This window comes from Idiotropiscis lumnitzeri, chromosome 3 (assembly GCF_059441095.1).
Source record: "Idiotropiscis lumnitzeri isolate Australia: NSW breed Sydney's pygmy pipehorse chromosome 3, RoL_Ilum_1.0, whole genome shotgun sequence".
Taxonomy (NCBI): Eukaryota; Metazoa; Chordata; class Actinopteri; order Syngnathiformes; family Syngnathidae; genus Idiotropiscis; species Idiotropiscis lumnitzeri.
The window spans coordinates 25,113,075-25,137,817 of record NC_142393.1 but is presented as its reverse complement, the minus strand read 5'-3'; the positions used below and the strand labels follow the sequence as shown (position 1 = coordinate 25,137,817).

Here is a 24,743-nt window from a genome sequence, read left to right as displayed (position 1 = left end):
TTCTTATAAAACACTATTTTATTCAGTCTAACAAAAGTAATTTCATAGTACACAAATTGTGAAACATTAGGAAAGTGTGTTGTTTTTTTTTTTTTTTGGGGGGTGGGTCACTTGCCCCTGTCAACCCATTCAAAGAAGTTACAGCGAGCCTCTGGGTTGGCAGCATGCCCTTGAGGCCGGGCACATACAAAGAACTGCCGGCCCACGTTGGGCCCCTCCTTCTTGACAGTGCGAAGCACACAGGGCTCACCGTGAACCTTGCAGGCGGGCGTCGGGGGAGGGCCGTGAAGGACGGACTTCCAAAAGTCAAAAGATGCTCCTTTATCACTGCGTGGGTTGCATGCGTGTGTGCTCAAATGTTCACTTTGAGTCGTCTTGTCTTGCGTGGCACTGTGGAGCTGTGATGCAACATCCGGCGAGAGCCCGTCCCGTATTGAGGACACTTTGAAGGAATTCTGTAAGATAAGTGCTTTTTCGTTTTTGGGTTTAAAAAAGGCAAGAAGGTTGCCCTGTGGTTTTGAAGAAGTCTTTGCAGTTTTGACCTTTTTGCCCGTCTGGTTAACAGACTCTGTCCTCATGATTCTCTTTGTGCCCGTGACATTGATATTCTCCCTCCTTTCAGCTTCGTCCTGAGATCCTGGCAGCTCCTCCTTTGACCCGGTCTGACTCTGACATGACTTTTGGTCCACCTTAACCAGAAAGCGTGAGAGTTTCTGCTGTTTGCCGGCAAACTCGGGCAGGTAGCAGGTAGCAAGAGGGGGCGGCTTGGAGTTGGGAAGCAGAGGGCACCGTAGAGCCCCCCACACGGGACAGTGATCCGAGCCCTCCACTTCTGGCATGATGTCGGCTGCCGCAAACTGCTCCTTTGCAAGCTGATTGTCAGCAAAGATGTAGTCAATGCGCGTGCCGTAGTTGGTACGGCGAGCTCCAGTGAGAGTGGACCAGCACGTGAAAGCGCCGGTGCGAGTAGGGTGGAAATAGCGAAATGTGTCGACAAACTTGCCACATTGGGAAAAATCTGCTTTGTCGTCCCTTAAAAAGACGTTCAGCCATTTCCTGCCAGGGTTGTCCTCAAAGTCATCCTGGGGAATGAAAGAAACAGTGAACCCAACACAACTCACTTCACAACAAGCATCAGAGTAGCAAATAGTGAGCAATACGTCAAAAAAATTAGGCTTCAATCTGTTTATTGCCTCTCCCAGTGTGAGTTTACCACACTGCTGTTATCACACTTTAAAGCAGGGGAGCCCATGTCAGGTCCTTGAGAGCCCCTATCCAGCATGTTTTAGATGCTTCCCTCCTCATACGCACCTGATTCAAATGATCAGTTAATCAGCAAGCGTAGCAGAAGGCTGATAATGATCCTCATCATTTGAATCAGGTGTGTTGGAGAAGGGAGTCATCTAAACTGGGCACACCTGCTTTAAAGCAACAGACATTCGAACACAAACGGTGCACCAAAAACATTTAGACAGAAAATACAACACTCATTCTATGCATATATTATTTATCCTATGCAAGAAAAAGACTAACATTACTGCAGCTTACTGGGTCACTTAAAGTAGCTGTGAAACAATTTTTCACTTTCTGATTGTACAGTATTATGCTGACCCTTGAAGGCCAACTCGCACGTGACAAAAGAAGCCACAATGAATTGATCATAATGCACAAACTATTTAATTATTTACATTGAATTATGTCATTTTTTATTTACAATTTACTTTCCACAACACTCGAATATGGAGGAGCATTTTTTTCTCCCTAAAATAAACAATACAAAAACTGTCATTTTTTTGGGCAGCTGGAAAGGAATTGTTTAACTTCATTTCCGGAGAAAAATTATTTTGGATGAAAGTGTTTTGCGTTACGGACCCAATTGAACTAGTTTATACGGAACTATTCTATTTCCTCATATAGTGTCTGGAGATATTATTACTGATTGTGGAGAAGCCTAATTGTGACAATGATGATCTGCAAAAACATTTTTTAACAATATCATACACTATATAGGGAGTTATATAATTGTTTTTCCTACCAATAAATACATGAAAAATACACAGTACACTACTTAACACATTTATTGACCAACCATGGATACAATTCTTTGGAGAGAGGCGTTTTATTTTATTTTTTAAAAAGAACCGGGGGGGGGGGCATAGTTGTGTTTAGTTTACTATTCGTGTTTCACATTGTTATATGGATTTGGTTTACCACTTTTTTTCTAATGTCAAATATTACGTGCTTTGACTTAATAAAGCTTCACTTTCATGTAAACCATGTACAGTACTTACAATTTCATTTGGGTCACAGTGGTCAATTGGTCGATGAGAGGTATTTACATCACCTAAAACGATGACAGAGCTAGAAAAGAAAAACAAGTGAAATCAGCAATGTGGAAATGTGGAGTTCGTGAAAGTTTAAGGCAATGAATGCAAGAAGCTCTCTCACCTCCCGTTTTTCAGCATAGCCTCAGCACGCGCCTGAAGCAGCTTGTAGAACTGCAGTTTGAACTGTTTTCGGTCTGGCTTTTCCGGGTCAGCTCGCGGACAGTAAACATTTATCACAGTAATAGTTTGGATTTTGTCTGTACACCTGGCAGGACAAACAACAATAGGAAATAAAAAGTGCGGCCATATATAAACATAGATTGCACAATTGACTTGATGTTCTTACTGTACTCTGTGTTGCGTGATGATGGCTCGTCCTTCATTGTCCAGAAACTGCAGCTCCTCATCTGTAAACTCGGATTGGTTACCATAGCAACCTACAGGTGCCGCGTGATTGGTCAACAGACCAGTAAGACCCTCTTCAGCAGCAAATGGTGTGGCACCGTCCTTACAATAAGTTGCGACACCTATACACAGTGAGTATAATGTGACATCAAGAAAGTCTGGCTGCCCTTCTCTGTGAAATTGCAGGGGTTGATCCTCTAATGAGTCAGTTTAGGAGGATTTTTGTTCTTCATCATATTCAAATTGCTGGCGTAACTGAAAGACAAGAAAATCAAACCAAAACGGTGGCAACAAACCTGAGTAGCCACTGCGTCCTCGACTGAAGCTGAAATAGGAGTTATAGCCATCAACGATGGCAGTCCTCTCATCGAGCAGGTCTCCTATGAGCGATTCGAGTTTGTTAAAAATAAAACAGTTATCATTAACTATTTCAATAATCCTGCATGTTCTCTTACTTGTTACTTTGGTCTCCTGCAAGCATATTATATCCGCTTCCAATGCATCGAGCGTCTTTTTGATTCCACATCTGAACGTCCGTATACCATTTATATTCCAGGTGACTATCTTCATTATGTAAAATACTTTTTAAAATATGCACCACACTCGGAAGCAGGGAAAGTGATAGTAGGACTACGAGTGGGAAGGTTTACCATTCACCCGGAAGTACAGAGGAAGTCGAGGGTCGCAACCGGAAGTGTATTTTTCCGTCGCTATTTAGACACCGTAATTACATGTTGTTCAATAGAGAGCTTTAATTATCTCACAATTTTATGTATAAAAATCTGAAATTTCCAATTCAAATAAAACGTGAAGGCCACCGTCACTATAGACAGTATATATACCTAGACAGCGCCTTGACAAGCATCCTACGTAAACATCGTCGCCATATTAGATGTGGCAAATGACGCGATTTTCTGCTGGTGGTAGGTCCGGTGCGGGTACCTCAAAAAGTGAGACTAGTATCAGTAATACCAAATATATTTATCACACAACCAAAATGAGTGCATGTGAATATGGGGGACATAAAAAATGAAAATATATGTGCAAAAATATAGACATTAAATCAGACTCTTTATTTACAGCTCATATTATGATTCCAACATAGGAAATATGTATAATAAGCACACGCATTATATTGCCGAATGAAGGTTTAATGTGCGAAGCAGTGCGCGTCAGTTCAGAATAGAAATCAGGGATTGTGTGTGTTTTTGGCCTACGACAAGTGGATTCAACATTTAAAGGCCGAGTTTGACGATCTGGAATTGTACTTTAAATAGATCAAAAATAATATTGTGCTTTGAATAATTGAAATTTACCTCCAAGATCTCTATAGCATAAATGTGACTTGCAGTCTCTCAAGGTCAGTTCCCGAGTATAAAAACATCTGTAACTGCAGTTTGAGATAAGAACAATTTGATTCTGACATTTTCATAATCGAAGAGAAGTTTATTTTGGTAGCATTACAGACACATATCATGCAAGCTGTTAAATATTCGGATGAAAGGCTTGCCATCTGTAGTTGCCACACGGCACTGGGAAGGTGCAAGTCCTCGATTGTTCGATAGAGGGCGCAGTTGTGCTTTGACATTTCGGCGCGCTTTTGACGCGACAGTCGGACACTGAGCGCAGCGCACTCGGCTCGACCTCACCGAGAGACTCCAGCCCAACCCGGCCAGGCGAGTGAGATAAGCGGATCCACAGTAGCTGCGGGCCTCCGTGTAGGATACACTCCAACTGACAGCTCCCACGCCACGGGAGCTGCGCGCAGTTACCGGCGTAAGTCACATCTTGGCAGTACAAAAGCGGGGCGAAAAGAAAAACGCTTACGGTTCGTAACATTCCGTTTTGCCGATGTTGTCTCCGTTGCTAAATGAGCTCGTCTGAGCGGGATGACGTCAAGATGACTTCTCACTGAGTCGGCTTTTCTACATCAAGATACAGCGGAAAGCAATGGCGCTTGAACATCCACTTTGCATTTCCATCCACGCAGCGTGTTCAGCTAGAAGCGTCAAGTAATTCTGCCGCGTAATGGCTAACTTGTACTTGCTAGCTGTCCGACCAGCGTGTGTTTCGTGTTGGTCTTTGGCGCTCCTAGTCCTGGGCGAATAGTTCTGACTGACAGACACAGTGTGGCTTAGTGTGTTTAAAAAAAGGTCTGCTGCTTGAAATGTTCTCTCACGGAAGCAGCCATTTGAGAAGCTGTGCTGTGGCGCAGGGGAAACAGATGCTACCGGATACACGAGTGGGTATCGATCGCCGGACAACGAGCTGGCAGGCAGCTGGCGTTTCCATGTTGGCCCAATCGAGAGGACGTGAACAAATGCTGACCGTCTGCCCCACCCAAACTGCATACCAACCGTATTATTTGGTCATGGCATGGGAATTCGGCGTATAACTGTGCTACAAACAGTGGTGGGCAATGTCTTGATGGTTGGTTCGAGTCACACTGAAAGTGTTGCGTGTCTATTGTTTGCAAGGTGCACGCTTTGCTCTGCTGGAAGTACAAATGCTTATTATCGCATATAAGTATTTTTTTTAAGTTTCTCTACTTGCTTGAGTATTTATTTTTCTACTGTAGATTACATTTTACTCCCTATATTTGACATGTCTGTACTTCCCCTTACCTCGGCAAAATAGACGTTTTCGACGAAAGGTGTTAAAAAAAACAACGAATAAAAAAAAGTAAAGTAAGATGTGGTTGAGATTTTGAGCAATTATGGCAACGCGCCAAGATTCCCCAAGAATGACAGTCTGTCAAAATGCAGCATGGTGTTGGAATGAGCATAAAGCATTAACAACTTAAAAATTGGATGATTTGTCGCTGAGAAATTTTCTGTCTGATAAAATTGTCTTTTTGGGGCTCCAGCTCACACTTATGAGGACAAGCATTTCAGAAAATGGATAGATGGAATAATTACAAGGTGCGTTGTTTGTATGATTTCCGATATTTGTAATGCAAAGGTTGATATCAAGTACCAATATCAGTATTACTTTTCATTGATCAAATTTGAATAAATACTTAGACAATTCTGACCAAAGACGTTTTTTTGACACAAGATTATTCTTGTTGTGTTAAACTGTTGCAGTGTAGCAACAACTACTGACAAAAGGGACTAATGCAATGTGAAACAATATTGGTAACAAGTGCCTGATATTGGTACTGGGCCGATACCTGGTTTGAGTACTCGCCCATTGCTATTTAATATAATATTTACATGATTAAACTCTGTAGGAATGAAACTATATTTCATTGCAAGATATTTCCATTGTGTCTAGAATCTAGGGACACCCTTTTGTTTTCGTTTACAGTAGGCCACATTAATTGTCTTTAAGTGATTCCTTTAATGTGCGTTTTCTGCCTTTTTATTAGGGTGGCGTAATGAGAGTGAGGTTGTAAAGGTGGTTGCAGGAGCAGGCTGGAAGACAAGTGGGAAGCCAGGCAAGCATGCTGGAGCCAGAGGCCGATGCGGACGTGGCAGCTGCAGCGCTGGCGGGGGACGAGGATGCCGAGATGGAGAGTGAAGACCTGAGGGCCGAAGTGGTGCGTCTGACTCTTGAGCTTCAGGAGGCCACAGAGGAAAAGCTGCAGGCCGCCCGCTATGGCCTGGTGGTGCTCGAGGAGAGTTCAGCGCTCAAGATCAAAAATCGGCAACTGGAAGAGGAGCATGAAGCCTTCAAAGCTGAACTGCAGCAACTGAAAGAGGTAGGAGGGCCTAAGGCATCCTGGTATATTTATACCGCAAACACAATTGATTTGTTTTCAGACACCATTATTTGATATGCTGAGGCTCTACCTTTTAACTGGATATAGTGAAAGAGAAAGAGAAAGCATCATTGAAAAAAACTGGCATCTTTATTCTAAGCCTTATCCTGAGCAACATGAATCATATTTTTTTCTGGTTCACATTCCTCCGATTAATTTTCACGCTCCTAGTGAGATGTTGAGGACATTAAAAAGAGAGGTCTGCTGTTGTTGATAAATGGCTGTCAATTAGTGAGAAAAACATTTCTTCTGCCCTTTTGAAACAGATTTTGAGAACATTAAACATTGAAATAGCATCATTCTGGGTAGTCAACATAAAAAATGCATTCCTGCATAACATATTAATAAGCAACGCTCTTTATGTTACAAAATGTGCTGTGCTGAAGAATTCCAGCTATTGTATTTTGAAATGTCACGTGTGCCGGCTTTGGCAAAGCTTTAATAAAGTAGCACGGGCTCATATGTTGTCAATTAGCATCTTATAATCACATATCAGTGTGCAGTTATACGCACTTAGCAATTCCGTGTAACGCTATTGTTCTTTCAGCCTCAGTAACTGATATCTATTGTATTATGTTTTCCTGCTTATGTCAAAATAGCCTAGTGTCATTGATAAGGTATTTGATATTATGCGTCATCGCCAAGCACTTGATAATCTTTAGAGGTTTTTATTCCCCAGGATGTTTGCACATTCTTGAAGGAACAGATTCAATTTGTCAGCGTGTGTATAAGGAATAAAAGTGCAAACATCAATCACGTCTGATTTTGTGAAAAGAAAGTATCAAAACAATGCGATTCCAGGATCGCAGCCATAATTGGACATTTCGGAGCACTTCACGTGATCCCTGTGACGCCTCGCATGCTGTCCGCTAGACTATTCATTTCTGACTCGTTTACCGGTCTATTGTGCAAGAAAAATGCCAGATGCCATCATTTATAAATAACTCCAAACATCAGGTTTCATGTTCTTCGTAGGAGAAAGTGAGTTTGTGTAGGGGGGGGGGGGGGGGGCATTAAAAGTACAATGGCTAACAATGCAGTCAGCTGGCGAGCCTCCAATGGCACTTCTATCACAACTCTATGTCGACAAAACATAACCGATTGTCACCAAAATATATGTGGAGTGAACATATATAAAAATATGATAATAATAGTCTGAAAATATTAGAACGACACTCGCAATATTTTGGATGACACACACACATCGTAATGTGTGAAATTGATTCGTTTAACCGAGAAAGAAAAATCAACAGATTCATCGATTATAAAATGAATTGTTAGTTGCAGCCCAAAATCAATTAATCACATTATCCTTAAAGATGAAGTGTAATCCTTAAATCCTCCTTTCTCTTTAATTTGTAGTTAATATTTAGCATTTTAAGATCTTCAGAGAGTAAGGTAGTTGTATACAGTATATGCAATAGCAGCATCATCACATTATTTCTTAAAATACATAACTAATGTGTTGTAATATTTAGCTTCTACAGCCCACTCTGAATTGTCGTAGTGAAAGACTTGGCTTCTTTGACCCTTTGACATCCGCCTGATGAATTATGTTTGATTTACCTTGTTAATTATTCGCTCTGCAACTCTCATTGTTTGCTGAAAGGCGTTTGCAGATTCTCTGAGTAGCCAGAAGCGTGCAGCCGCTGATGGAGAATACCGGGAGGAGAACCTGCTGCAGGAGACGGCATCTAAAGAGGCTGCCATGGCAACCCGGTTGGAAGAAGTCCATGGAGAACTCAAGCAAGCACGACTCGCTCTCGGCAATGCCCATGCGGAAATCGACAGGCTTGGGGTTGTCTCAACTCAGTTAAAGAAGGTGCCGTTTTCAAATGCGAATAAGACTCTTGCCCTACTTTGTCATACTCGGAAGTGGTTTGAGCGTGGCTTGTGTTACACAGGACTGTGAGTGTTTGGAGGCTGAGAAAGGGCACCTGAGGGATGAGATGAAGGAATTTAAAGTGCGTGAGCTACGCCAATTGCAGGACAATGGCGAGCTGGAAGAAGAGAACACATCTCTTCAAAAGCAAGTGTCTGTGCTCAAAGAAAACCAGGTCAGTTATCGCTTACATAAAGTATGCAATACAGTTTATACAGTGTATGTATTCGGGCTGCTATCGGATATTTTGAAATTTGAAATCAAATAATCAGGTACTCGAATAAAAATGAAAAATATATTCTTTTGCTTGCTTAAAGATACAGAAGGAAAAAAATGATTTTCTCTTAATAACAACTGTTTTAGATCAACATTTTATACTTAAATGTAAACTGCATTAGACCATATTCTGCTCTAGAATCATTGGTGAGAATTTAGATAAATCTCTCCCCATAAATTTTAAACACTCGCAACACGAATACATTCTGAGTCTTAAGTCTTTTTTTTGCGCCATTAATTGCTGATTGAACATTTTTCGGCTTTCAAAGTCGGTAGCAACATTTTGTGATGGCAAATGGCCCCAAAAAAATTTTAGAACACATCTCAAGTCAGCCGTTGCGCCGCGATACGCTGCTGGGGACAATTTCAAATCAATTTTGTGCCTATTATTTGCTCAGGTCAGGCTTATTTTGAAGTTGGCCTTCTTACCACATTGGCGATGTGTTATTGTCATGCAAACCATAAAAAATTGTTGCTGCAGTTAGCTTGATTTCTTCTTCTTGGCGGTGTACCTGTACTGTAAATAAGTAGGTAATGTTTGGCAGAAAAAAATGCCTCAAGTATTTTTTTTAAATCGAGGTACCCATATTACTTTTTAGGATTAGGATTCATTTCAGCCCTAATATACCTTATGACAGGATATCAATACAAATGTAATAACACAGACAGACAGACAACAGAAAATATAATACTAAGGGGCATACATTTTTCCATCATAAAGTTGAATCTCAACATTCTTCTTCTCTTCTTCTCTTAATGCAAGTGCTTTGCTTCTATCGGATTTTCTATCGCTGCCACGCATTGTTTGTTGCCACAACCTCAACCAGCCGAAGGCTCGTCTTGCGTTAAGGACACCGGGCAGACCAGTTATTGGCTGCGACTTACTTCCAAGCTAGAACAAAAGGAGTAAATAATTAGCTTGAGTATTAGCACTATGCATCACTATGGCAACTACAATGCAATTGTTATATGCAACATGTGGTACACAGAAAACCCAACTGAACTGGTAAGGGTGTAACACTATGCCAGAAACCACAGCTTGCTACTTAGTCTAGCTGCACATTAAGGTCACTGTTTTTTTTTTTTGAAAGAGAAAAGTGCTAGAATGAATTTACTCTCATAGTATTGCAAATCATTCTTTTCTTAGCAGTCTAAGCTTGTTAGAAAAATGTAAGTTGAAGTTGCCTGAAATAAACAAAACCAAAAAGGAACAAAATGCAAAACATCAAACTGCTTATCCTTTAATGACATTTAATGTAAGACCTAAAAAGTTACTCTTTTAATCGACATCTAATCAATTCTCAAAATAATCTATTTTGATAATCGTTCAATCATCGAGAGACATTGTTCAACTTCAAATTGACCTAATATTTGGAATTCCTGCCTCTCAACAGTAAAAAAAAAAAAAATATTTCTGCTGCAATTTAAAAAAAAAACACCTGATTGTCTTTATGTTGAATCAAATGAAACATTTGTTCTTTCTTTGGAAAACAATGACCATCATTTCTGCCAAATTTCATAAACGTTTACCTGGACCAAACCGTTAAATGACTCTTAATTACTTGGTGCATTTTCTGCACTGTCAATTTGAAACAATGTCCTGTTTTTGTAAGAAGGGATGGAAATAAAATTGTAAAAAATTCCCTCAAAATTTAAAAAAAAATAAAAAATACAGATTCATTGATCGTTAAAATAATTAATTATAGCCCTCCTATTTTGATCACAGGTGGAGTTTGAATCATTAAAGCTAGAGCTGAGCCAAAAGAATGAGGAGCAGGAGGAGCTGCGGGCTCAGATGGAGGAGGCCGCAAGGCTGCGTGAGATTGCAGAGCATCAGTTGGACGAGGTCCTGGAATCGTTGAAGGAGGAGAGGGAGCAGAAAAACAGCCTCCGTCGAGAACTGTCCGCCTTGAACCTGAACCCCTTTGATTCCATGGGACACCTGGAGCTCCACTTGGACCATCTGGATGACAGCCAGGACGAGGGCCGGACGAGAGAGGCTGACGTTCAGGCAAATGACCAGGATGGCGGCGTTAACGGCGAGCCCAATTCTGCTCACACGGGGGGCTCCAAAACCAATGGTGTCATGCAACGTTACACCACTCCACGCAACAGTGACATCTTTCTGCGGGCTCCAGCTTCTGGGCTCGTCTCCGACCTCTTAAGTGAGCTCCACTTTTCAGACAGCCAGAAACTTAAACAGCAACTCCTTCAGGTGAGGAAGCAGATGCGGTCAAACCCTGTGGTTGTCAGCTGGATATGCATTTCAGTTTTCTCGTGTCAACATGGCTCGCTGTTTTTTTTATGCTTTGGTAATTCAGTAAATTCCTGTATATATCAGTTTTATTCCCTACTTTTCAATATTTCCATCATCATTTATCAGCATACAAATGTCCCAGTTTCTTGCATATTACCTTGTTTTGGAACAGTAATAGGAATGCACATTGAGGACAGTAGAATGGTATCCACTAATTGAGATAAATTATATATTCTGTCTTAACAAGATAATAATGTATACTTTCACACTACCAGAGACGGAATATATCTGATTCAGCTCTTTTGTTGGCAATTATCATACAGTATCACTGTGCACATGGTCATGTAATTTCTACCCGGATACAATACTAAACCTGCCAATACGTGAAATGCCACTTCATGCAGAATATGAACTGAAAGTGCAGTTTATTTTGAGTCATATAAAAGGAATCTGTTGTTTTGCTGAATGTTGACTTTCAAGTGGCAACAATATTGTACTTCCTGCTTTAGGCCACATCCGTTGGGTGTTACTGTAAAAGAGAGCAAAAGAGACACTGTTTGAAAATGGCATCTGGTACTCTTTACAGTCTAGTATTGTCAAACTTGGCCACAAGGGATGTCAATTCACCACCCAATTCCAATTTATTGACCAAATAAAGGGGTGCTGAAGATTTTTTTTCATGTCTAGAGTTAGCATCCCTCTCTGTTTGAAGGAAATCTATCATTAATGAGCCACTGACATTGGGGGTTGGGTGAACAAGCGGCAAACTAGCAGATGTTTGGAGTGAAGAGCCGAATGGGGTCAGCCACTGTTTCACATTAAAAATGCATGCAAGTGTAGAAAGGTGGTTGGGGGTAAAGTGTGTCACACAGAATCCTCGTCTTGTGTCCTCTTGAAAATGATTAACGTCCAGTTCTGGTCTCCACTTAAAACTGACCCTTTGAATAAATTGCTAGAGTGCAAATGAGGTCCTTTTGTTTGCAAAACACACAAATGTACTTCATGTACGCTTACTTATTTTTTTATACTTTGACTGCATGATCTTAAAATGATAAGTTTGGACACATCTTGTCTCATTTGAATCGCAATCTCGTACAGCAGTCAATCGTAAGTTCTTAAGTGAGCATACTGGCAAATACAATACTATACGTTCATACTAGCCACTTTTTGTTTTGTGTACATAGGCGGAAAGAGACAAGTCGAGTCTCATCAGCAAGGTGGAGGAATTGCAGATGCAGCTGGTGATGTCCAAGCAAGCATTGAGTCAGCACGAGGACAAAGTTGGATCTCTCACCCAACAGCTGGAGGCTGTGCAGAGCCGCCAACTGCACAACCACGAGGCAGACGAGGATGGGGCCAAGAATGCAGACGCCACTGACGTCACCTTCGACTACGAGGTCGACACAAAAAGCAAAGAAGTGCTCGAGGCACGTATGCGTTCAGCCAGCGAAGAGCTTCTGAAGCTGCGGGATGAACTGTCTCAAGCGGGCACTCGCTATAACACCCTGGAGCAACGATACAAACAGGAGAAGGACCGATGGCGATCGGAGGCCCAGGAGCTGGCTGACAAGATTCGCCAGTGCATCAAGTCCAGCAGACAAGACCAGGAGCGGATCAGTGAACTGGAGGTTGAGATCGGAGCCACACGCAAAGTAGCCAGCGATTCCGAAGGCCATCTGAGTGTGGCTCAGGAAGAGCTGCTGGCCTTTTCTGAGGAGTTGTCCAACCTCTATCACCACATCTGCGTGTGCAACAACCTGACACCCAAACGGGTCACGTTGGACTATTACCGCGAAAGCGCCAGGGCACACGGCGGAGCCGGAGCAAGAAGGCCGCTCCACATCTCCACCCCGCCTAACTCCCAGAAGAAGCCACGAGCCACTGACACCTTCATCTCCAAAGCTGCGGCTTTGCAGTTTATGGGGGAGGTGGACAGTTCAGGGTCCTCGGTAGACTCTCCTAGTTGCCCCGGTTCCCCCAATTTGGATTTCAGGGACCCATCCAATGTCCGCAACTTGGTTGCAGTCATCAGATGCCAGATCAAACACCTGCGGGTAAGACGGCCCTTGACATAACGCGCTTGGGGTGGGTAACAAATAACGATTTCAGTGGAACCTCAAGTTACAGACTCAATTGCTTCTGAGAGCCCGTTTGTCACCTAAAATATTCATCAATTGAAGTAATGTTTCCCTTTGAAATGAATGGGAATGTAATTAATTTGTTACAGCCGCAACACTAAATTATATTTACCTTTTGTTTGACCCGTGCGCTGTTTAAGATAGATATACAGAAATAAGTGAAAACAAACAATCAAAGAAATAAAACTTTTAAAAAAACGACATACTTATTTATTCCTCCTTAACTTTAACTAAGGAGGGAAAAATGGGGAGAAGGACAACAGCTCCTCCATTGGCAAATAATGTTCTTCTATATTAACATGGGGAAAAACATTCAAATGTTCGTCTGTTTCTTTTCTAATCCATTGGTAGATCTGGCTATACCGGTCCAGGTAAACCTCTCTTTTTGAGTTATTAAGAAAAAAAAAAAGTATATTACTGTATTTCACATTAACACTGCAGGAAATGCACAAACATAAATTCATTATGATTGATGAGTTATTGGTTTGGTCACATGTGAAATAGGCAAACATATTATGTGTTTTAAAAGCAGATCCTTGGAAATATCTTATTTTGATTCGTGCGTGTTCGGAAATATGCTCTGATCGTACACCGACTCACTTTGGAAATTCAGTGGGTTGTTTGTTTATTCAGAGTCCACAAAAAACAATGTCGGAGCACGTTCTGGCCACTCCAACTGAGGACACGGAGTCCAGTGTGTCGGGCAGTACAGGTGGAAACAGTTCAAGCATGAGCTGCCGATTGGTTTATAACAAAGACGGCGCTGACCAAATCCTCTTAATCAATTCACGTCCTGGCTAGTGTGGGCCACTTTGCATGTGATTCGGGTTGTATGGACAAAGGCAACATTGACCAAAAAAAAAAAAATTGCAATTTACAGTGATATGATGCCAACACTTCCAACTTTTAAATAACAAAAAAAAAACTACTGTAAAGTATGTATGCTGCATTGGGTTGATTTTTATTGGATGTTATTTCTTTTTCACAATTTCCAGGTAGAAAGAAATCTCAACTTTACATTCTGTCCGACATTTGTACTCCATATGCAGAAATGCCCTATGACACGCAGTATTTACAATAGTCTCGCTTTGCTGTCACTCGAGTGGTGAAATGATTTCTCAGTGAAAGCAGAGCTTTGGTTCTGAGTCAAAGTGGTTCCGCCTTCACAAGTGCCCTCCCGCTAATGCTCAGCTCAGACTGTTAAATGGAGCTGAGTAGCTCGTGTCTGCACAAATCCAATTCCTTGTTGACACGTGGCTCTGCGGGGGTTTGAATGGAACGGATTACGGAGGTTAATCGATGCGGCTTCGACTGGATATTGAACTTTACTGCAAAACAATGTTTGAAACACAAGTAAACTCATGTTAAGCACAATAAAAGGTGCAGTATTTATTTGGGTTTACCGGGTCCTGTCACTTTGACACAACGTTTGGCAATTGTATCCTTTGTTTGTGCACGATCTTGATGTGAATCTGCCGTCGTTTCCTCAGGTGGCAGTGGACCTCTGTCGTCAGCGGGGTGCTATGCCTTACTCGGGGCTGAGTAGCAGCGTGGAGATGGAGAGGGATGCTGAAAGCCTGCTGGAGGAAGTACTGAAACTCAAGTCCCTTCTTAGCACCAAGCGAGAACAGATCGCTACTCTCAGAACTGTGCTCAAGGCCAACAAACAGGTAAATCACAGAAACCAACGAACAGAGTCACCCCCAAAAATTTGATATCTTTCATTTAACTTCATATTCATTTCATTTTGTCGATGTTTTACTGTCCAAAATGCATATTGGTCAAGTTTCCCCATTACCATTATTCAGGATTTTTTTTTTTTAAATGAATAACAGAGTGGAAATTTTGAGCTTGACAACATATAACTACACACGCAATATGCTGAAAATTACAGACATAAGACAGAAGTGTAAACATCAATTCTGCAAGCAACACAGCGTTTCAGCCTCCACTGAACAAATACACAATGCTGGTAGTGATGTCACCAAAAACAAGTCCTCGAGTAATTTGAGTACCTCGTTGAAATAAATGCTTGTGGCATTTTTTTTCTGCCTCGGATACCCGCTTATTTAGGTATAGAATGTCAGCACGAAGGAGTCGAGCCAACAGTAGTAACGGTTGGTCATCCTTTGCATGACAATACACTTCGCCAACCTTTCCTTACCAAATCTTAAATGCACATCAGTGCCTGGAATGCTTTTATTTTGAAGTTGTTGGCTTGACTCATCTTCCGGACTGGTTGGGGCGTTTTTATTGCCGTCGCAGGCTGTTGCTAACGACTTCAACAACACAATGTCGTTCTGAAATGACATTCAATCAGCAATTAAGGGCGCTAAAAAAAAAAAAAAACATAATTACTGTGACATTGTAACGTACGCTGCCTGTTGCCAGCATTCCTGCTAATCACTTTTCTCTTTTCAGACTTGCTTAACTTGGCCCGCAAAGTCATGAATGTGGTTCTGGCTTTATTTTGTCGCATGGACCAAAATCTATGGATTAGATTTGGAATTTTGTATAAAATATTCGCTAAATTATCTGCAGAAGAAAATAGTTTGCTACTAAGCACAATTTAAATTTAAGTAAATATAATTATTAATTTTCATGATTATTAATATTATTATAATGCTTATTCAATATATTTCACACTGGAACAATTCAATTTGGTAAAAAAAAAAAAAATAACTGCTCTTTGTTACGTCCCTAAACAGCAACAATTAATATCTTGTTTGTTTCCTGTTTTACAAAGGTAAAGTGATTGTGCATTTGTTCTTTCTTAGACGGCTGAATTGGCTTTGTCCAATTTAAAAAGCAAGTATGAGACGGAGAAGAGCATGGTGTCTGAAACTATGATGAAACTACGCAATGAACTCAAAGCATTGAAAGAAGACGCAGCCACCTTCTCTTCACTCAGAGTCATGTTTGCTAGTCGGTAAGAATCTTTTTTTTTTTTTAATCGTACCTCTGTCGTGACTGCCTTGCGAGTGTTTTTCTTGCTTAGTAATGGTCGTGTGGTTGTGGTGCAGCGTTTTCCCCCACTTGTGTAATAAGCTTACGATGCTTATTACACCCGTGTGTGGACAATCCACTGGTTCACGTGAAGATTACAAACCACATGCTCTGCCGTGTGCAGATTTGTCCCTCCGAGCCAGGTCACCTTAGCCAGGGGGAGCGGCCTCATGTGAGAGGCACCGCGTTAGGATGTTACAACAATAAGAGCACAATATTAAAGGCGATAATCACAAGCCTGTTCTGAGAATCCATTTGCAGGGTGATAGGTTTGAAATGTCTTTTTTGATCTGCATTGTGCCAGTTGGGAGGTGTTCTTCCCTCAGATCATTTTCCATGACATTGTCTTGGTGCCACTGATTACGCCCAAGAGGAGTTGGAGCACAAACAGTAGTCAAGCTCTATAACCCGCTTGCTTACTAAAAGGTTTTGTGGCGCCATCTTGTGAATAAACAGTGTTATATCTGTTATGCGGTCGGCACGGTGGCCGACTGGTTAGCACGATGGCCTCACAGTGAGAGACAGCATCCGGCTCCGGCCATCCTGTGTGGAGTTTGCATGTTCTCCCCGTGCCTGCGTGGGTTTCCTCCGGGTACTCCGGTTTCCTCCCGCATTCCAAATCATGCATGGCAGGCCGATTGAACACTCTAAATTGCCCCGAGGTATGAATGTGAGAGCGGATGGTTGTTCGTCTCTGTGTGCCCTGCAATTGGCTGGCAACCAGTTCAGGGTGTCCCCCGCCTACTGCCCGAAAATAGTTGGGATAGGCTCCAGCACCCCCGCGACCCTTGTGAGGAGAAGCGGTACAGAAGATGGATGGATTGATGGATATGTTATGCAGTTAAACTGGTGCAAGGGAGAGTTGACAATCCTTGTTATTACTCGTTTTTTCCATTTTCAATTGACTGTAAATATATATATATATATATATATATATATATATATATTGAAAAGATTTTTCTAATTTAACAAAGAAATGACTTTGATTTAGTTTTTCTTTTGCTCAATCTAAAAGAAAAACAACACAGGACTGTATGTGAGTTTTATATTTAACTGATTAGGTAATGTAATGAGTTACATGTTTTGGTTAAAAGTGCACAGAAAAGGTTCATTGTGAAAATGTTATACCTGGAAAATTGTTTATCATGTTTTGTTGCTTTACTCGAGGGGTCACCACCACGGTGCCAGATGAGTAGCCCATTATTGGATTCTAAAAAAAGATTTCCTAGAAATGTTGAAGAAATTTGAAGAAATAGTGTTGCACGTTGTATTCATCTTGTTTTCCGACCTCGTTAAATGATTATTGTGAAAAATCATTAACATGATCAGTTTCTACACACTGATAAATATAATTAATTATTAGAAGTAATATAATTAAAGTTAATTTGAACGGTGTTTGTGTGCGTTCGTGTGCGTGTGTGTGTGTGCGTGTGAGTGTGTCGTATTGGTTGTGCTTTGCATTACGTAAACAGTATGCAAGAACTAGGTCGCAATTTCCAAAATGTTGCCAATCTCATCCAAACAACATAACTGACCTTGATTCTGCTGGCTAAAAAAACAAACATATTTTTACTAATGATTGGTTGAATTGAAAAAAAAATTTATTAATCAGAAAGCCATCTGTTACTTTATATTATTTTGAATTTTAAAGGAATTATACACGGATTGTCGACAACTTTTAGTTCCTTGTTAACCATTAACATTTAACCAGTTTTTCATTATTAACTACTGGTTATTGGTAACTGCTAGCATTATGTCTAATACATCTAAAAAGGTGTGAAATGCTGTGTATTCCTCACTGTTCTGTGGTTGAGATGTGTGTCGTTTAACAGCTTTGTGCCACTTGTGCATGTTGCATCTTTTCATGGTGTGTGCGTCTGTCAGGTGCGACCAGTACGTCACCCAGTTGGATGAAATGCAACGACAGCTGGCAGCTGCCGAGGATGAGAAGAAGACGCTGAATTCCCTGCTGCGCATGGCCATCCAGCAGAAACTGGCCCTCACTCAGCGTCTGGAGGATCTGGAGGCCCCGCTGTCTCCTCACAGCTTGAACAGCAGCCCTCGCCGCTCCAGGGCCAAGGAGCTGGCCACCAAGTCGGGACGAGCGCCACGGAGCCCCCGAAACAGTCCGGGGCGCGCCCCCGTGAGGAGCAGCCCTCGCGCTAGTCCCATTCTGGGGAGCAGCGTTCCGGCCATGGCCACGCACCACCTGCGAGCTCTCACGCGAAGCCTCCACACAAGCCCCGTAAGAACCCCGCTCACTCCTTGCAGCCAGATAAGCAAAGGTCTTCCTCCCCGGGACGCCACGTTTGTTCGAAGTCAGAGTGTCAGTGATGTTTCCCAGTCAGAGCGAAGCGCCGGTTCCTCCCGCACGCGTAAGAGCTCGATCAGCTCTGAGAGCAGCGAGTCAGTGATTCAAACAAACACGAGAAAGGCGGCGTCCGGTCGAAGAACATCGGTCCCCGCACGCCAGGACACTTTCATCACAACTCGTGTCGTACCCGTGTCTGCCTCCAGACCCAAGTCATCATTGTTTGCTGTAGAGAATCTAACCTCGTCGAAAGCTTTGCATGCTTATCCTAACACGCTCGAAGCATGGAGTGAACCTAGAGATAAGTCCCGCCTTGATAATTCTGTGCGAAGAAAGCAACCGTTGTCTCACAGGTCTAAATCGGCGCACCCATCGGCAGCGACTCAGTCAGATGTGCTTTTGGCTCATTTAAATGCAAAATATCCAGAGACACGGACAGGTGCTCCTCATCATGCTAGCGATCCAGCGGGCAGGAGCAGGATTCCTGGCATCTGTAGAGAGTCCAGGCGCTCGTCAGACTTGCACGTGAATGCCAGTAGGCGCTCCGGTAGCAAAGCCGAGGCCCCGCCCTCCGCCCGGGCACACAGCTCGCAGTCAAGATCGGCTCGCAGGCGATGACGTAAAGGCGCCAGCAAGTGTAATTGTACTCGAGCACCTATGAATTTTCTTTCTTCATGAGTAAGGGCTCTTACAATAAAATAAAATATCAAAAGCGAAAATTTCAATACTCTAAGGCCTGCCACACACAAGGATTTTTCAAAAATATGTGACAGACCTCACAGATGAAGATAGAAAAACAGTTTTGGGCATATGTGGTCTGCTCCGATAATCTCAACGCAGAGAACCACACGCTAAGATTGTGTCCCAACATTGATCTTGAAATAAGTCCCCTGAGGCAGAAGTCTTGCGTGAGCTCACAAAATCGAAAGGGAACAGATACTCCTGGATGTGTGTAGAAGTGTTTCTGAAGAGGAGAAGAGGCGATGTTTGCGATAAAAGACTTGCTTTGGAAAATACTTCTTGCCACCTGGGGAAAACGCTTCTAAACAAAAAAAAAGTTAAAAACATCAGTTTAGACAACTCTTGTTTTATTCACCGGCGCTTCCTTAGTTGTCAGATAAGAATTGGCTATGTTTTGATCATGTCAAAGTTCACAGAGTCATTGACTCGGGGGTACGTCTGTTTGGTCGGACCCAATTAGGAGAAAAAAATCCACTCTTAACGTACTTTAGACCAAAGGATCATCTTATAGGGCAATCTTATAAGACATAAGATAGTCAGGTGTTTGACGTCCTTGGTCGGGAAGAGGCAAAATCAGGACGAAACAGCCTGATTTCTTTGTGTGTATATGTGTCGGCTTTACAATGGCCGCACCCCTACAGGCACCTTCCAGCTTCCACAGTTTGTGCCCAATCCAGATCCAGATACTGCCCCACATTAAGTCTTAGTCGTAGTAGTGGTTTACAAAGCTGAATTTCCTACAGATGAAAGACATGCGTCAAATACATTTGTCAGTGGTGGTCAATGGTCGTATTCCGGTTGACAATTACAAACATCTACAGCATTGAATGAGTTGCTGAACTAAATGTATTTTGAATATTAAAATATTAAATTTCATCAGAAAGAATCAAACCGAGAATCTTAGTTTTGGTCTACGATTACAGCCTTATGCGTTCGACCCCTGTGTGTCAGTTGATCAAATGAGTGTTTTATGGTAAGCTTTGTTGCTAATCATCTGTTTTTTTTTTTTGTTTGTTTGTGTTTTTTTTTCTGTGTGTTTCATCCTGTCTCTCCAGCGCTGAAACACTCCATTACTCCAAACCCTCTCTTCTCCACAAGGACCCGTCTTCATGTTGACTCCCTGGTTCCCTCCTCCCTTCCTGCCTCAAGACATCCTGTTCATCCCAGATGTGCCGCTGCATTCCCCACAAAGATGGAGTTTAAAAAGTAAAATACAGCTCTCATCCGACTCGCTTGCATGCAGCCTGGAGGAGGATGAAGAGTAATATGTGCTGCTTATTGTTATTCTTCTTATTACGTGAAGTCATTGGCTGTGTCTTGTCCTACGTGGTCCCAACTTCCATCTGGTCTTCTTTATTAAGACTGTGTTGTGAGTTACCAACGGCAGTATTTATTCCATTCATCTATTGTTTTTATTGTCCTTTCATTCACGCCAAAATCTCCTTTTGCGAGACGTGTGTCTTTGCAAGCTTGCCTTTAGCTCTCATCCACGTGACCGCCCCCGCCCGTCCCGTTTGCAATGCAGCCTTACTGACACCGTTGTTCTCGTCCAAGTCTCGAGCTTGTTGTTATTCGTCTTGGGGGCTCATTCACTAAACAAGCGTTACAGTCACATTTTCAAAATGTCTATGGTCATGCGTCTGTGGCCTGACCTACCAACCTTTCAACCAGTTGTCAGCAAACACTCCCTTTTCTTGAATAGTGAGCCATAGAATTTTCACCTCAGGTCAAAAAATAAATTAATACAATCTTAGATGGCCATTTTATTTTTGCAGACAGTCTGCAATTTAAAATGTGCCGTTGCTGGAAAGGTCATGAAGTTTTTTCCACAAGTTGGACCACGTCAAAGGTTGTAGAAAAGTTGTCAAGTGCAAGATTCCTCATCCTGACTGTTTTTATCCAGCGCCGTTGAGCAAATGTCGCTCATTTCTCTGCTCGTATTTTCACTGCAGAGTCTCACGTCTGCCTTTTCTCCCGCCTCTGAACAGTCAAGCTGTCATTTCATGTGCATTCAGCGTAGATGTGAGTTCACCATTTAAGTCAGGAAACTTAACTTTAGTTCCGTCCATTAATTCAAGCAGGATACTTCACAGATATCTTGAATAAAAAAGAAAACTATTCAAAATGTACTTTCAACTAGTCGGAGAGAAGTTACTGGATAAGTTTTTAAATGTTGAATCCGCTTGCCATACAATATGACATGCGATGTTTTCCCTTTGAAATGCTGAGAGCTGCGGGTAGTTTTGCTGTCTTGGTTAGCACTTCACAGTAGCCCAGCGCGTCTGACTTTTAAAGTAAATACATGAAGGAAAGCAGAAACAGAAATGTTTCTTTGTCGGCTGGTGCTCAAAATGTAGAGAAAAGCGCAAAATGCAGTAAAACTCACTTGGTGGTCTAAACACACAGTAAATGTTGACGTCACATTGAAGTTATTCACCTGGGGATGTTTTGAAATGACTGTTTAAAAACTGATTGCATCTCCCATCCTGTTGATTTTATTTTCAAAATGTATTTTTGTGCCTTTTGTTTTGATCATGTCTGCTGTTTTAGACTACTGTTTTTTTAGGGATGCATTCTTTTTCTTTTTTTTAGCATGTCACTGGAGCTTATTAATCGTTCTTGTAATTTCCTCCTGTAAAATGAATACTACATGAATTCACTTCAGCACATACGATGATTGCAATGAGAATGTTCTGCTGCGTGCATTCCGAGCTTTTCCCTATAGGGTTTTAAAAAAAATAAAATAAAAATCCTAATTACTGTACTGGCATTGCACTCAGGCTGAACAATTTGGGAGTGTAATCTAATTGAAATTCTGGTAGCTTTTAGCTGAAATGTTCATCCAGAGTTGTCAAGAGAATTTGTTAAATTGCTTCTGAAGCACCAACACACACTTGTTTGTTGTAAGGTCAACACACCTGAAGAGGTGGTAAATGATTAATTCCCCTAGAGCAGCCACGTTCTTTTTTAATTGTCCTACATAAACCTATGAACCAACACTTTGTTTTTGTTGCACTTGAAGATTTAGAGTAGCGTCCTTTAACATAACTTTGCAACACTGAAATTTGAAGTCTTTGTTTCTTCCCCTCCATTATGTGGAAACTGAGCAGCACTGACTATAGTGAATTTGAATATTTTCACTTTTCACCACTGAGCTTTGGGTGCAATGTTGCAGAGAAGGCAATGACTGATGACATGAATGATCTCTATTTATATATTTTGAATCCATTGTGATCGGAATTGCACAAAAGTAACAAAAGGCATGGGAAGCATTTTAGGTACAGTGTAAAGATATTTGCTTCCATGGGAGACTCTGCAAGTCGTCGCTAAAAAAGTGAAAATATTTGACATGAATGTTCTTACTTTTGAAGGTAACGTATGGATTTGTTCATCTATTTAATTCAATCTGTAATTTAATTGCAATTGTGGATTTTTTTAAACTGTATTTATGTGCTCTGCTTTCTGTATAAATAGCTCAAGTACATCATGTACACACTCCGGCAGACCTTTTGATTTGTACACCAATTCCGTTCATTCTCCTGCAAACCAGAATAAAGCAAAACGACACTGTACAGTGTACACCAACTGAATTCTTTTGTCAAGATGTTTGTCACATGCACAGTAAAAACAACAGTGACGCTGAGTCATGCAATTCTTATTCTATTCTCCCTCCACTTATACGAAGATTGTAAAAGGGGGGTGATGAATTTTAAATAAAAGTTAAATACTGAATATTAAAAAGTGGGGGGCAGGCAAAGTACATAAGTACAATTGAACAAAAGAGTTAATATAGTCTGATTTGTGCAAAATGAAAAATGTCCACAATGTGCATAGATGCAGGCGCTGGACTATTCAAGAAGCATCTTAACACTCCAGTGAGCAGGTTTACAAAAGAAAAAATATTGCACAGTCTGATTGGCAGATTGTGATTTAATTTGTTCAGCAGTCTGATGGGGTTTGGGTTGAAGCAAGTTGTTTTTTATGTCATCTTATTTTGGCTGTGATGCACCCTTAAACTGTCTAATTGTGCCTTAATCGTTATTTTGACGTCTGAACAATAGTGTAGATGTTTACAACATACTGTAAGACAGTACACATGGATCTCAAACCCTCTGTCCCTGTTGAAAGGAATGAAATTCTGGCCTGCCAAAAAGCCACATTTTTTTTCCATAATAAAAATTGCACTTGAGAGTATTTTACTGCATAAAGACACACAGTAATAACATTTGCGCTCCTCGTACCATTTACGCTACCGAAAGTACGCAAACAAGACAACTTCACAGACCTATTGTCATCAACTTTGTGACATCCAACATTGCAAAGTGGCTAACATCTGAGCACTGTTGTGGACCAAGGATGCAATGGAAACTATGAAGCAGCAGTTGCAGCTTGATCACAGCCTCCAAGACAGAATAGCGCTTAAACCCAAACAAATATGCCGGTTGGTGGAACTTAGGGATCATTTTGCAGTGAAAAACATGGTTGTGCTACGGGCTCTCCGGTATCCCCGATCGTAGCAAACCGACACATGGAAACACGGGCTCTGAGCTCTAATAAAGGGATCATGTTTTCACTGAAAAACTTTCTTTAGGGATTTTGTTTTGTTTCTCAGTGCATCGAATCGATGACAACTGCACTGCTTTGTTTATATTGGAAGCCGTTTTGCTTCTCGAACCGGACAGACCAGCCTGAGTTGGTGTGGAAAACCTAAATATTTATGGTCCATGCTGGAGGCGCGCCCCATCACCGCAGATGGTATTATTCTTTTGCAAATGCACACGGCAGAGAGGCCCCTGCTACTCTATATGTGCATGGAAGCACCCTTATTGATATTCCATTCAGTTGTAAATAGGTTGAGGGCAACTTCTGCAGTCAGGGGGGGGGGCTGTATTGTTGTTACTAAATGGAGGCACAATTATTGAGTTTCTTGGGAATATTTGAAAGGGCAGCGTTGTGGGCAGTAAATGGTGTCGTCAGAGACCTTTTCTGTTTTGATGTGGCCTTTCCACCTTAAAACAAATACCCCGAGATAAATAACAAGATTGTTCCTTCTGACACTCTTTCCGCCTGATAAAGTTTGCTCTTTTCCATTCTGGAGGTAGATCGGCTTTTCACAAAGGACCAGCTGGGGTAACCACGCGTTTGGATGGCCTTCCTCACGTGTCGATGCTCTTTCTCTTCGGCCAGTGGGCTGGTTGGCACATAATCAGCCATGTGGTATTGGGTTCCTCTAACGCCCAGTTTGTTGCTGTGAATTATTGGTCAGTGTGTATGTGAGTTTTCTGTACATCCCCAAATGGAGACTTGACCAAGCAGTAAGCGCTGGCTCACTGTTTCCACTGCATTTGGGGTTGGTTTGCGTGCAAAAAGATAAGCGACATCAAATGAAACATTTATTTCCCCCCCAAAAGTGACAAAATGTACTTTGTTTCTGCGCAGACGCAGACTGGTGGAGGAAGAAACAAATATTTAGTTACTTTGCTTTACTAGTAACAAAGTATTTACACTTTTTTACAGTAGTAATGTAGAAGTAGAAGTCCAAATTATTTATTTCCTCCAAAAAGGAGGCTTTTATGGGTTTACTTTATTATTTATACTTATACTCCCACCACTGTACTTGTAAACAACCCTCCTTGC

At 41.7% G+C, this 24,743-nt stretch overlaps 2 protein-coding genes across 6 annotated transcripts; one reads left to right on the top strand and one right to left on the bottom strand.

The window, feature by feature from the left end:
* apex2 (apurinic/apyrimidinic endodeoxyribonuclease 2) lies at positions 1–3,387 on the bottom strand. The gene is made up of 6 exons (XM_088291144.1): positions 3,188–3,387; positions 3,029–3,112; positions 2,674–2,854; positions 2,449–2,592; positions 2,292–2,361; positions 1–1,082 (listed from the first exon to the last, which is right to left on the bottom strand). Exons 1-6 carry the CDS (start codon positions 3,300–3,302, stop codon positions 108–110), a joined length of 1,569 nt encoding a protein of 522 aa, XP_088147270.1. The 5' UTR covers positions 3,303–3,387; the 3' UTR covers positions 1–107.
* A 947-nt stretch (positions 3,388–4,334) lies between these two features.
* On the top strand, positions 4,335–22,696 carry LOC148340599 (protein bicaudal D homolog 2). 5 transcript variants are annotated; one of them, XM_088290324.1, is made up of 11 exons: positions 4,335–4,508; positions 5,599–5,653; positions 6,103–6,435; positions 8,105–8,317; positions 8,400–8,552; positions 10,380–10,868; positions 12,095–12,964; positions 14,539–14,718; positions 15,826–15,977; positions 17,939–18,299; positions 20,162–22,696. In XM_088290324.1, the coding sequence occupies exons 3-11, from the start codon at positions 6,178–6,180 to the stop codon at positions 20,165–20,167; spliced, it is 2,682 nt and encodes an 893-aa protein (XP_088146450.1). In that variant the 5' UTR covers positions 4,335–4,508; positions 5,599–5,653; positions 6,103–6,177; the 3' UTR covers positions 20,168–22,696. The 5 variants fall into 5 exon arrangements, with proteins under 5 accessions (XP_088146450.1, XP_088146448.1, XP_088146447.1 ...); XM_088290322.1 differs by having other exon boundaries at positions 4,335–4,560; XM_088290321.1 differs by having other exon boundaries at positions 4,335–5,144.
* Positions 22,697–24,743: the final 2,047 nt, after the last annotated feature.